This window comes from Cucurbita moschata, unplaced genomic scaffold (genome assembly GCF_002738365.1).
Source record: "Cucurbita moschata cultivar Rifu unplaced genomic scaffold, Cmos_1.0 Cmo_Scf00036, whole genome shotgun sequence".
Classification (NCBI taxonomy): Eukaryota; Viridiplantae; Streptophyta; class Magnoliopsida; order Cucurbitales; family Cucurbitaceae; genus Cucurbita; species Cucurbita moschata.
This window is the reverse complement of record NW_019268552.1, coordinates 304288-317141: the sequence shown is the minus strand read 5'-3', so window position 1 is coordinate 317141 and position 12854 is coordinate 304288. Positions and strand designations below refer to the sequence as shown.

Sequence of the window (12854 nt, the reverse complement as noted above, 5' to 3'; positions counted from 1 at the left end):
TTTTTTTTTTTTTTTTTTTTTTTTTTTTTTTTTTTTTTTTTTTTTTTTTTTTGTTCATCTTGATGAAAGTTCGGCTACTTCTTAAAAAAAATTTAGAGGGAAGCTAAAATTCTGGGCGTGGCTCAAAAGGAATAGAAGAATTTTCGGGGGGATAGATAGGAATTCCATTGACTGTTGGGAAATTATTACGTATTCTACTTCTCCTTGGTGTATGACTTGTAGAGCTTTTTATAGTTTATGTGCTTTCTTCCATTCGGACTAATTGGGCGGTTTTCTACAATCAGGTTTGGTTTGTTGGGCATGATACCATCTTTTATTCTTTTGTCTTTCATATTTAATGAAAGTTGTTTCGTGTAAAAAATGATATTTCTTATAGACTGGGGTTTACATGTTCTGTTGAAGCATATATTTGGAATAGATGCCACCCTACCATTGTAACGAGGGTATACAATGTCATTGTCTTTGATCCAGTGGCTATATCCTTTTCAGTAGTCTAGGCAAAATTATCTGTGAACACTGTACAAGCATGGACATTGAATTCCTTATTAAATATCAATTTAAACGTACATAATTTTAGTTTCATATGATCAAACCTTATTAATTTTCAATGTTTTATATGAGGCATTTTTTTTTTTTACTTTTGCTTATATGCATGTATGCTTATTTTTTCCTCTGTAAGTACAAGACACATAACAGAAATCCTATTTCTACTTGCTTTTGAGTTGTACTTTTCTCTTCTTATCTTTGACATGTGAGAGCTCATTTACTCGTATTTCCAATATGAAGAGTTTTTTCTTACTTTGTAGGGGCCCACCCAATGGAACTCGCGGAAAGGTTGTATTAACTTTTGACAACAACTCTTCATCAAAAATTGGTGTTAAGTTTGATAAACTTATACCTGATGGAGTTGATCTTGGGGGATATTGTGAAGGAGGCTATGGATATTTCTGTTATGGTATTATTTTTTTATTATGCAAATTCAATAAATTTGGTTGCATAAAAATCATGTATTGTTTATGTAATTTCCCAAATGTGCCTGTTGAAACGATTTAGTAAAAGTTTACAATGTGTTTAATCAATGATGCTAACCCTTGCCAACTGTTATCGGTCATGCATTATATTTCAAGCTCTTTGTCCTTAGTTAATATTGTGCGGGGGAAATGTTGTGAAGTTTGGTTTGGGGGGCCCTGGCTTTCAAAATAATATTCTTCAGTTTCAAAATTCAATTTCACCCCCACCCCCCTTTCCCTTTGATGAAACAACAACCTCCATTGAGAATGAATAAAAGAATACGAGGACATAAAAAATGCCAAGCTCTCAAAAGGAAGCCTCCTAAAGGAAAGGGCTCCAATTCAGCAAAGTAGTATCTATAGAACAGTGACTAAAGATCTTCAAAATCGAAGCCCAATGAGAAATATGAAATCTAACGAAGGACCAAACATCATAATTTTTCCTTTTATATTCTTTGTCCCTGACATATAATTTCTTGATCCCCTTTCGTTGAACTTTGTTTCCATAAACTATTTTTTATACAAAATCAATTAGTCAGCTCCTCTCTCTGCTATCCATTGAGTCAATCTTATTCCTTAGATCGAGGATTATTGTGCATTGTCTCTCTATCTTTCTAGTGTTTTTACTTGTAAGTCTCTGTCTTATCAACTGGTTTTTTTTTCCAGAGCTCCTTTTAGTTTGTCCTTGGCCTTAATTATGTATTATGTATAAGTGTGCCTTAAAATAATTTAAGCATGTGCGATGTCTTTTCTCTCAGTCTATTCTTTAGTATATTTGGCTGGAAAGAAATTAGAGGTCCTTCTTTGACATGCAGATAGTTTTTTGGTAATGTGCATGTTGCATCGGCTTGGTTCTTGTTTTATGTCATATTTTTGCGCTTTACTTGTCTTAATGCAAGCTGATTTGTTTACAAAACAGCTATGCGAACTCTCATTACTAGTTAGGAGTAAGTTGTTTTGCTCGAATATCTATACTACAAGTTTTATCTATTAAGTTGTTTTGTTTAAACAATGTTTATGAAACCTACTTCAAACAAGGTACTAAGTTACAGATTTGCCTCGTCTGTGAGAGTGACAAATATACATATTTTTTTTCTCTCCTTAGCAACCGATCTACGTTTGGAGAACTCTGGCGTGGAAGAATTGGATAAGATTCTTATTGATATTTTATTTGAGGTAGAATTTATCGTGTTTAGGCTTGTAGTTTTTATTATTTTATTTAGAATAGTAAATTTCTGTTGTTTAAAATTCTTGTTTTATCATCTTATTAGCCTTTCTAACTTGTCTAATCAGGCAGTATTTAGTGAAAGCAGAAATTCTCCTTTCATTTTGTTCATGAAAGATGCTGAGAAGTCTCTTGTTGGAAATTTAGATTCCTATTCTACTTTTAAAAGTAGACTGGAAAAGCTTCCCGACAATGTTATAGTAATTGGCTCTCATACTCATACTGACAACCGCAAGGAGAAGGTGATTCCTATTAATGTCACTTTCCCTAAGAGTTTGAGCTTAGATTAATCTTTAATTTTATTTATTCAATTTGTTTGTTGAGACGTTTATTAACTTTCCCATGATAAATTTTCCATTTTAAATTTTTTATCCAAAAAGATGTCATTCATAATATAGAACTCTAATACCGGGCAATACACTTGAGAATGTGAATATGTGAAGATTTTCAGAACAGAATTTGAGCTGCTTGAAATAACCTTTCTTTTGAATCCTGTCTTCTGCTTAGAAACATTAAAATAGACAAAAGGGAGAGATTTTGGTCCATTTCCTATATTTGATAAAATTTGAAATTTGTCAATTTAAACCTGGTTTAATTATTTAGTTGCAGTTTTAATCCACACTTCCATGAATATTATCATGTCCTTGCTGTGTCCCAGTGGCCTGCTTTTCACGAAATTTGGTTTCTTCTTTTCATTGCAGTCGCATCCCGGTGGCTTGCTTTTCACGAAATTTGGCAGCAATCAAACTGCTCTTCTTGACTTGGCATTTCCGGTAATGGTCAGTTATTGCTTACTTAGTAACATATAACAGTTCTAGTCTCTGTTTTCTACTTTTCACGATTTTGATGCATGTTGTTGAATGTTTCAAGGGTGTTGATTACTTGTGCATTGATGGAGAAGAGATGGTTTCTAGAAATGTTTCTGATAATTATAAGATCTCACATCATCTTCGTTCTCTTGTTTTACTTCACAGACTTTTATTAAAATGGGAATTTTTTCTGTTATTTCTTGTGTTGACTTTGAATGCATGACTTTCGATAGTGTCCTATGTGTGGATAAGAAGTATGATACAAAATTTACTCAATGTACCATCCCATGTTGGTACGATGAATTGTCCATTTTGAGTAATAATAAGCTTTAGGGTTAATAGTATTCTTGTTAAAGAAGTTTCAGGATAATAAAAATCTTGACGACCTGTAATTGTCACTATTTTGTTTATGTTAAAAAGAAAATTGCTGTGCTATGATTAGGCTGGAATGTTGGTTTTGCACATGCATGATGTTGTTGTATTTTCCTGTGGTTTTTACAGGATAGTTTTGGAAGACTGCATGATAGAGGGAAGGAAGTTCCAAAAGCAACAAAACTTCTTACTAAACTATTTCCCAACAAAGTTACAATCCACATGCCGCAGGTTTACAAGAAAGGATGCTATGGTTTTTCATATCCTCTTTTGGAGATAAATTTTGAACTGTCCTTTTCTAATGGCAGGATGAGGGCCTTCTTGTATCATGGAAGCACCAGTTAGAACGAGATGCCGAAACTCTTAAAATGAAGGGAAATCTTAATCAATTGCGCGTTGTAAGCATTTTCCTTTACTAATTAAATTTTGGATGAGCACATTTATTGGCCTTGTTGATTTAGTGCTTTTAGATTTTTATCTCATGGTCGACTTTTTCAAAAGCAGGTTTTGAGTAGGAGTGGAATGGATTGTGAAGGTCTAGAGACATTATGCATCAAGGATCAAACACTTACGAATGAGAGTGAGTTATAACTCAATTTTATGAAATCCCATCAAATGCTATTATCATGGTTTCTGAGTGCTACTTTCTCATCTATTACAGGTGCAGAGAAGGTAGTTGGATGGGCCTTAAGCCATCATTTAATGCAGAATCTAGAAGCCGATCCTGATTCTAGAATTCTTTTGTCTTGTGAGAGGTCGCCTTCTTCCTATTTCCCCTTTGGATGTACTTCTTTCTGCCATATCTGTTCAACTAATTGCAAATGTAATTTTGTTTTGCATTTTTTCAGCATTCAATATGGGATCAGCATCTTACAGGCTATCCTGAATGAATCTAAATGCATGAAGAAGTCACTCAAGGTTTCTATTACAATTTCTTGCTGTTGGCTCTTTTATTAATCAAATTTTATTTTTCCCAGTTTTGACAACTATTGGTTAACAATGTTAGTAATTTCCGTACTCTTTTTGTGAACTTAGGATGTAGTTACGGAGAATGAATTTGAGAAAAGGCTTCTAGCTGACGTTATCCCACCCAGTGATATAGGAGTAACATTTGATGATATTGGAGCTCTTGAAAATGTGAAGGATACTCTAAAGGAGTTGGTGATGCTTCCTTTACAAAGGCCCGAACTTTTCTGTAAGGGACAATTGACAAAGGTATAAGTAATAATAAATATATCCTGCTAATGTCTTGTTAGTATGGAGTAATTAATGGATATCCATCCATGTATCCTCTGCATTCATGTTCTTTTTTCCTTTACCACATCCATTGTAATTTTGTTTTTCTCATTTTATTTTTAAGTTGATACTCATTTCATTTTTATCTTCATTTTTAATACAGTTTCTAAAATTTTAACTGACAGTTGACAGTTTAGTTTGTAAGTGTCGTTTTACTAATTAGTTTTAAAATCTAATTTTATGTATAGCTGATAGGCAGGCAATAGAAATGATCTCTGAGGTGAGCTTTGTGGTAAAAAGGGGAGAGAATACCAAGCCTCTCGGAGGTTTGGCAATTGACACACTCTTGCTTGTAATACAACTCTAGTTAGTGTTTTGGTTCCTATACCTCCAAGAGAGAAATGGAGGGAGGCCCACTGTCAACTATCGAGTTGCTACCTTTTTTCATCACTATCTCCCATATATTTTTCCTGATTATATTCTGGAAGTTCTTAGGATCTTTCCCATACGTTTTCCTAATACCTAGCTGATAGTCTAGTGAGAGAGTCTTAATTAAGAACATCAGAAAAAGACGAGTCATGAGCACTTTGAACCAAGAGTGCGTCTTGGGGACTACAAAATGTATGTTGTCCTGAATATCTAAACAAAACTGTCAAAATTTTCTGTCCTACCCAGCATTAAACCAAAGATCCTTGATCTGCTCTTTGAAGTCGAAACTTCCAAGGAAGGGTTAAGAATTAGTCTTGCCCTGAACATGAGAAGGCTAATTGTACTTAAAAAGCTACAAATTTGGGCAAGGGAGCAGTATGTAAACATATGATTGACATCTTCAGCAGCAGATCATTTACAGAGAGCGAATCAATTGGGCTGAAGAGCTCGATAAGGATTTGTTTTTTGCTTGTACATTATTGTAGTAACTAATGCCACCCGGGAAAGCTCCCAAGGAAGAGCAGAAAGGAAAAAATGGATATCAGTTAGAGGAAAATTTTCTTGAGTGCCAAGTTACTACGATGTTTATGTTTTTTTTAGTTGGCTTAAATATCTGCTTGTTCTTTTGCACTTCAGAAATTAAATCTTTTTTCAACGCCTTCCATGTTGCTTGGTTATGTACTGAACAACCTTGTTTGGTGAAAGAATCTCACTTGCTATTATTGTATGTGAAGCCATGCAAAGGTATTCTGTTATTTGGTCCACCTGGAACAGGTAAGACGATGCTCGCAAAAGCTGTGGCTACTGAAGCTGGTGCAAATTTTATCAACATTTCCATGTCAAGCATTACATCAAAGGTTAATGGAAAAATAATTATATAGACCTTGACAGTTTCGTGTACAGTTGTGGTTTACTACTACGGGCTCTTTGTTTTACAAATTCTTTGTCTTTCTGCAGTGGTTTGGTGAGGGTGAGAAGTATGTAAAAGCTGTTTTCTCTCTAGCCAGTAAAATTGCCCCAAGTGTTGTATTTGTTGATGAAGTAAGCCTCTCATCTCCTGTCCATCAATCATTCCTAATAGTACGGCTATCTATTCACCATACATTTTTTTTTTCTAATTGATGATATTCGTTAGGTTGACAGCATGCTGGGTCGAAGAGAAAATCCGGGAGAACATGAAGCCATGCGAAAGATGAAAAATGAATTTATGGTGAACTGGGATGGTTTGCGAACAAAGGACACAGAAAGGGTGCTGGTTCTTGCAGCCACAAACAGACCTTTTGATCTTGATGAAGCTGTTATTCGAAGGCTTCCTCGTAGGTAAACAGTTGCATAAAATGTACTAATTCAGAGCATGCTGTCTGTTCATTTCATGGGAGAAACACATGGTCTTCTTATAATCTTTTAATTTAATCATTCTTACTGTTCATTTGTCAAAGATCCTCAGTTTATTTAATCTGCAGGTTGATGGTGAATTTGCCAGATGCTCCGAACAGAGCAAAGATACTCAAAGTTATTTTGGCAAAAGAAGATTTGTCTCCAGACTTTGATTTTGATTCGGTTGCTAGTATGACAGATGGATACTCTGGGAGTGACCTTAAGGTGTGTACGCTACAATTTCTGTCTTTTTGTTGATGTTTCATTTCCTGCAACAAACACATTCATTTATGTTTTACAACAGAATCTTGTTTGTATATTTATGTTTTACAACAAAATCTTATTTATTTATTTATTTATGTTCTACAACAGAATCTCATTTATTTATTTATGTTTTACAACAGAATCTTATTTATTTATTTATGTTTTACAACAGAATCTTATTTATTTATGTTCTATAACAGAATCTTTGCGTTGCTGCTGCACACCGTCCAATTAAAGAGATATTGGAAAAGGAGAAAAAGGCAAGTTCTTTTATTATGAGTGAGCTAGTTGTTGCCACATGCTGGATTCCTTGTACATAGATATGCTAGATAACAGCGATGATTTAGTTTACTATTGTCAAAGTCTTTCTTTGTCCTGCTGCACGTACTGTTTTTTATGATTCAAAACTGTAACTTTAAAGAAAAATGGGAAAAGGAAAAATTGCCAAGCTCTTCGTTATGGAGTAAGCTTGATTGCTAATACTCGATGAGTTTGGATGAGTGATTATTTTATTTTATTTTGAATTTATGTTAAAGTCTTTCTCGGGCTGCTGCGTTACTTTTTTATTCCGATGATGGTCGCCTCTTGAGCAAGCTCATCATATTGGTAACTTGCTGTGGTTGTGGTGACAGGAGCGTGCTGCAGCTCTCGCGGATGGCAGGCCTGCTCCTGCCCTTAGTGGAAGTGAAGATATTCGGCCTCTAAATATGAACGACTTCAAATATGCTCATGAACGGGTAACAAGAGACCTCAAACTATAAATTCATCCTTTCATGCCTTTTTTTCTTGCTCAGTCTCATATCTTGAGAAATTTACCAAATCAGGTGTGTGCAAGCGTATCATCGGAGTCCGTAAACATGACCGAGCTGCTACAATGGAACGAGCTCTACGGTGAAGGGGGCTCTAGGAGAAAGAAGGCTCTTAGTTACTTCATGTAAGCTGGTATTTGTACAAATCCTCGAGTCTCTCATTAATTTCCATGCTTCTCCAGACGCCAGTGCTCACTCAAATCTAATTTATATCTCATGGGGTTCGTCTGGAAGCCAATTTCTCTAGTAGTATGAAAGTATAGGTTTTTGTAAATCTTCTTTTTCCCTTCTTTTTTGAAAGTTAGTTCAGAATGATTGGTATAGGAATGGAGCTGATCATAGTTTTGGTCATCCGCGACTCGTGTTTTGTGGCATCGGTAAAAAAATGTATCCCAAATTTGGATCTTGATTTACTTGAAGCAGAGGAGAGGAGAAGAATCATCACCATGTTCTTACATTTTCCCATTAATTCTTTGCTGGGTTGAACCAATAACCTTTGGTAGCATTCTGTAACCCTGCAGATGGAGATAAAAGATGTTTTGAGCAAAACAAACAACTTCTCATTCATCTATGTCCCTATTGCCATTGCTAATTTATGTTCCCTTAAATAGGTAGCTTTCATTTTAGTTTTCTTTGGTTAAACTTTTAGATTCCATTCAACTCACATCTACACTAGAATAATTAGTAGTTCATACTGCTTTTTCTCCTCCTTTCTTTTGAAACCAAGATGAACTTGTATTGAACGGAGGTATGGATATTTGTTCAAAATATATTATTAAGAATTATATGAATCCTCTAAAAATGAGTTTTTTTTTTTTCCTTTTGTTTGTTTGTTTGTTTGTTCTTCTTAAGGTCCAAAATTGAGTTTTGATTATATTGATGCAAACCCTTTGTCTACTCTTTTGATTTCATTTTATAGTTTTTGAAACTTCTATTTTTTTTCTTCATAATTTTAAATGAATAGGAAGTACTTTTTGTCAAATTCAATCCAATTTCCTATCTGAAATGTATTAAAACGTATTAGAACATTTAAGTTTTAAGATCCATTAGTGGTTCTATTATTCTTATTTCTTCTTTCTATATCCAATATATTTTGAATGAAAAAAATAGTTCGAGACTATAGAATTAAAAAGGGGCGTAAAATGAGAAAAAATGAAAAACGTAATCAGATAGATTGTCGAAATTATCTTTCGAAGTTTTATAATTAATCATCGTTATATTTTTCATTTGAGTAAAAAAAAAGAAACAAACTTCAAAGTTTAAGCAAATGGGACAAAAATAATTTTTTTTAGAAGCATATGGGCAAGTCGTTGAAATGAAGCAGAATCAATTAAGGCCAAAATCGAACCGAATTGAACCGAAATCAAACCGGGATTTGAATCGGTTTCCGTTTGGGCATATTGTAGCAAGACGAACTCATTTTCCTGCCTCTTAAGAAAAATGATGATTCTGTAGTTGCAGTGACGGTAGTTGACGGTTTTAATTCCAGTCTCCTGCACGAACAGATCTTCTATCCTGCTCAAAATTTGGTATATTGATCTCTAATCTCGATCTGACGTCTCCATTTTCATTGTTCAGAGTTCTTTCGAGATTGTCCCGGACGTTCGCCACAGTTTGAAGCCACCGGAGAACTACTAGGAAAACCAAATTCCATGGCGGATCTGATTCCACCACCGCATAGATCGACCAACGACTTCTTTTCGGATCCACTTGATTCTCATCCTCTCTGGTTCAAGCCCGACCTATTTCTCTCCCCGAATTTTGATTCCGAATCCTACATATCGGAGCTTCGAACATTTGTCCCATTTGACACCCTCCGATCTCAGCTCCACTCACATCTCTCCGCTCTGAACCGTGAGCTCATTGACTTGATAAATCGTGATTATACCGATTTTGTCAACCTGAGCACAAAGCTTGTCGATGTGGAAGCAGCAGTCGTGCGAATGCGAGCTCCTTTGGTTGAACTCAGGGAGAAAATTGAGCAATTCAGGGCTTCAGTGGAGTTTTCTCTCTCAGCTTTGCAGAATGGATTGCGGCAGAGATCAGAGGCAGCTTCGGCCAGAGAGGTCTTAGAATTGTTGCTCGATACGTTTCACGTCGTGTCGAAGGTAGTATGTGTTTTCAAATTTCATTTGGATGAAACATGACATAGATAACTAGAGTGATTTCAGTAGGTATTTCGAATTCCAAAATGTCGAGAAATTTTTAGATAGTTGCATGGACTGGAATGTAGAGTGTTGGCTACCAATAAACTTCCTAGTTCTCACGAACGCCGAAAACAAGTCTGTTTAGACTAGTAGCATTCCATCGTGACCTGTGTATACACATATAGGTCAGGTTGAATTTTGCAGAAGGAAAATGTGCAAGTATTTGTGAGTTTTGATCTCTTATAGCCGTTTAACATCGGCATTGTCGTGCATCGTTTGTTTGTTATGTCAATTAAGTTGTATTCGAATGCACAATGGAAATATATAATTCCGATATTTTTCTCGAAGATTCAATATGTATCAGAGCTTCTCAAGAAATTTCTTGTGCATTTCCATGTTATCATGTGTATGTCTCTTTTAAATTTCAGATTTTCTAGGATCGGCATCCTCTGGAGAATAGAATGTGAAGAGAAATGTTTACGTTTTATAAGATTGTCTTGTTCCATTGTTGAAAAAAGAAAAATCAATTACTGAGAACCTGACCCTAGAGAAAAAGCTGGATAAGGCAAGTCAAATTCATGGGAAATTCGTCGAGTCTTTGATTGATTTGTTTATATACTATATTCGTGTAAAGTAGGAAGATTGTGCCTTAAATTCAATTCATAGCTATACTCATCTCAACTATCTCAATGACTTTTATTTGTCTGTGCCTTTATAAAGCTTTGATTCAATGTTACTTGGTCTTGTTCCCTAGATCTTTTGTGCAAGTAGCTTCATACTTATATTTTAGTTGTCATTACTCAGTTGGTTCTTGATGGATGCAGGTTGAAAAGCTGATCAAGGAGCTTCCAAGTGCACCTGCTGATGGGTCAAATGGAAATATGAATTTAACAGATAAAAGTGTATCAAGTAATGGTACTTCTTTGCCTCACATGGAGAACGGAACAAATCTTCGAGAAACACAAAGCATGCTCTTGGAAAGAATTTCTAGTGAAATGAACCGACTGAAATTTTACATCGCTCATGCACAGGTCTCGTCCTACACTCTTCATTAAACTCTCATGCCATCATAGTGTATGTTCTTGGAAAGATTTTGTGATGAATTCTCTTGAAATTACATGAAGCATTAAGGTATTTGGTGTTCTTGCACAAACTGAACCAATTATGTTTGTATTCTTGCACAAGTGAAATTTACAGAACAAAGATGATTTTCTCATGGGTTAAAAGATGAGATTATGGAACTTTCAGTTTTGTCCTCCACTCTGTTCTACTTTCTTTGATTTCGACTACTGGGGATATTTGTGACCTTGTAACTCTGTCTTGCCTTTTACTTTCTTTATCTTAACATTTTGGCCATCTCAGTATTGTTCCTCATTCAATTACTAATTTAATGAACAATGTGAATGAAAGTAGAGGAGAATAAACTTGGATACCTTGTTAGTAGTCATGGCTTCATCTTAAAGATGCTTCTGTTTCCATACCTATTGTTTTTCTGTGTTATGCCAGTACAGAATCTTCCCTTCATTCAAAATATGGACAAGAGGATTCAGAGTGCCAGCCTGTTGCTGGACACGAGCTTGGGACATTGTTTTGTTGATGGACTTGAACATCGTGATGAAAATGCTATTTACAATTGCCTACGAGCCTATGCTGCCATTGATAACACCACGAGTGCAGAAGAAATTTTTCGCACTACTGTTGTAGCACCATCAGTTCACAAAGTTATTCCACATGGTGTTTCTGGCATGGATGCTGGATCATCTGATGACGATTTGGAGAATGATTACAAGCAAATGAAGCAATATATTGATAAAGAATGCAAATTTTTGTTAGAAATATCTGCTACAGGTTATTTTCTTTTTCTTGCTGTTCTATTCCCATCAACGTACAGCAATTTTGTTATTTTATGTTGCTTGAAAAGAATCCGATTACCACTTTGGGATGGTTTTAATCTTGTTCGTTACGCATGTTCTTCCATATATCATTTGTCAGTAAACCATGCATATTTGCGTTGGTCTTTTGAAAATTAGCACTTTCCAAGATCAGCATTTTGACTTTGGTTGACTATTGAGGTCAAAGAAAACTGGGAACTGTTTCATGCTCTTGCACTTTTTACGTTCATTTTATCAACTCCTTTTGTGATGATGCCTCTTGCAGTAGATTTAATAGACAATCTTTTTAATGAACTAATATGCTATTGTTGCGATGGTGTACTTAAGCGATAAACTTTTATCCTTCAGAAAACTCAGGACTACATGTATTTGATTTCTTGGCTAATTCAATCCTGAAAGAGGTTCTCTCAGCTATCCAAAAGGCAAAACCAGGTGCATTTTCCCCAGGAAGACCTACTGAATTCTTAAAGAACTACAAATCGAGCCTTGATTTCTTGGCATACTTGGAAGGTAGATATCTAACTCTTTTTCTCTGTTAATTTTGCGGATTTAAAGTCTGAATGACAATTTCAAGCATATTATTGCATCTTTGATAAAAAGATATCTTCTGCATTACATTAACATTGTCCAATTGGCATTGAAGGCTATTGTCCATCAAGATCTGCTGTTGCTAAATTTCGAGCTGCAGCTGTGTATAATGAGTTCATGAAGCAATGGAATACTGGGGTTTATTTTTCTCTTAGGTAATCAATTCAATTCTTATACTCTAATAGAAACATCATATTCAATGGGTTCAAGTTTCTAATAACTTCATTCATCATCAGGTTTCAGGAAATAGCTGGGGCTTTGGATTCGTCCCTTTCAGCACCCAGTCTAACCCCCGTTCAAACTTCATCTTCTGGCCAGGGAGATACTCAGGATCTAACGTTAAAGCAGAGTGTAGTGCTTTTAGACTGCCTGACAGCATGCTGGAGAGAGGACGTTCTCGTCCTTTCTTGTTCTGACAAGTTTCTTCGTCTTTCTTTGCAGCTCCTTTCAAGGCGAGTGTATACTAATTTGGATAGTTTGGACATGTACATATCTATTATACCGATTAACGACTAACTTGCTTGAGCCCTTGTTTAATGTGAACAGATACTCTAATTGGTTGTCATCTGGTCTAGCTTCCCGTAAGACGGGTACAGGCTCCAATCCAGGTTCTGAATGGGCCGTAGCAGCTGCCCCAGATGATTTAATATATGTGAGTATAGTGCCGCGCCAACCCCTCCCCCCCCCCCCCCCCCC

At 35.6% G+C, this 12854-nt stretch overlaps 2 protein-coding genes across 10 annotated transcripts in view; both read left to right on the top strand.

Moving 5' to 3' along the window:
• The window catches only part of LOC111431491, a 13881-nt gene extending 5729 nt beyond the window's left edge, over positions 1-8152 (top strand). For 8 of the 9 annotated variants that reach the window (XM_023068150.1, XM_023068148.1, XM_023068149.1 and 5 more), the window contains 17 exons: positions 807-955; positions 2116-2186; positions 2304-2477; positions 2937-3014; positions 3546-3647; positions 3725-3814; positions 3921-3996; positions 4078-4171; positions 4265-4334; positions 4452-4631; positions 5816-5938; positions 6039-6122; positions 6217-6401; positions 6545-6683; positions 6923-6982; positions 7355-7459; positions 7547-8152. In XM_023068150.1, the coding sequence (XP_022923918.1) occupies positions 807-955; positions 2116-2186; positions 2304-2477; positions 2937-3014; positions 3546-3647; positions 3725-3814; positions 3921-3996; positions 4078-4171; positions 4265-4334; positions 4452-4631; positions 5816-5938; positions 6039-6122; positions 6217-6401; positions 6545-6683; positions 6923-6982; positions 7355-7459; positions 7547-7660 (1894 nt within the window). In that variant the 3' untranslated portion in view covers positions 7661-8152. The remainder of the gene's footprint in view (positions 1-806; positions 956-2115; positions 2187-2303; positions 2478-2936; positions 3015-3545; positions 3648-3724; positions 3815-3920; positions 3997-4077; positions 4172-4264; positions 4335-4451; positions 4632-5815; positions 5939-6038; positions 6123-6216; positions 6402-6544; positions 6684-6922; positions 6983-7354; positions 7460-7546) is intronic. The other variant, XM_023068143.1, reaches the window with a different exon arrangement.
• An 801-nt stretch (positions 8153-8953) lies between these two features.
• LOC111431651 (conserved oligomeric Golgi complex subunit 2) overlaps positions 8954-12854 on the top strand; it is a 6803-nt gene continuing 2902 nt past the window's right edge. The window contains exons 1-7 of the mRNA XM_023068355.1: positions 8954-9639; positions 10503-10709; positions 11190-11526; positions 11919-12080; positions 12214-12313; positions 12395-12610; positions 12705-12810. Coding sequence (XP_022924123.1) covers positions 9184-9639; positions 10503-10709; positions 11190-11526; positions 11919-12080; positions 12214-12313; positions 12395-12610; positions 12705-12810 — 1584 coding nt within the window. The 5' untranslated portion in view covers positions 8954-9183. The remainder of the gene's footprint in view (positions 9640-10502; positions 10710-11189; positions 11527-11918; positions 12081-12213; positions 12314-12394; positions 12611-12704; positions 12811-12854) is intronic.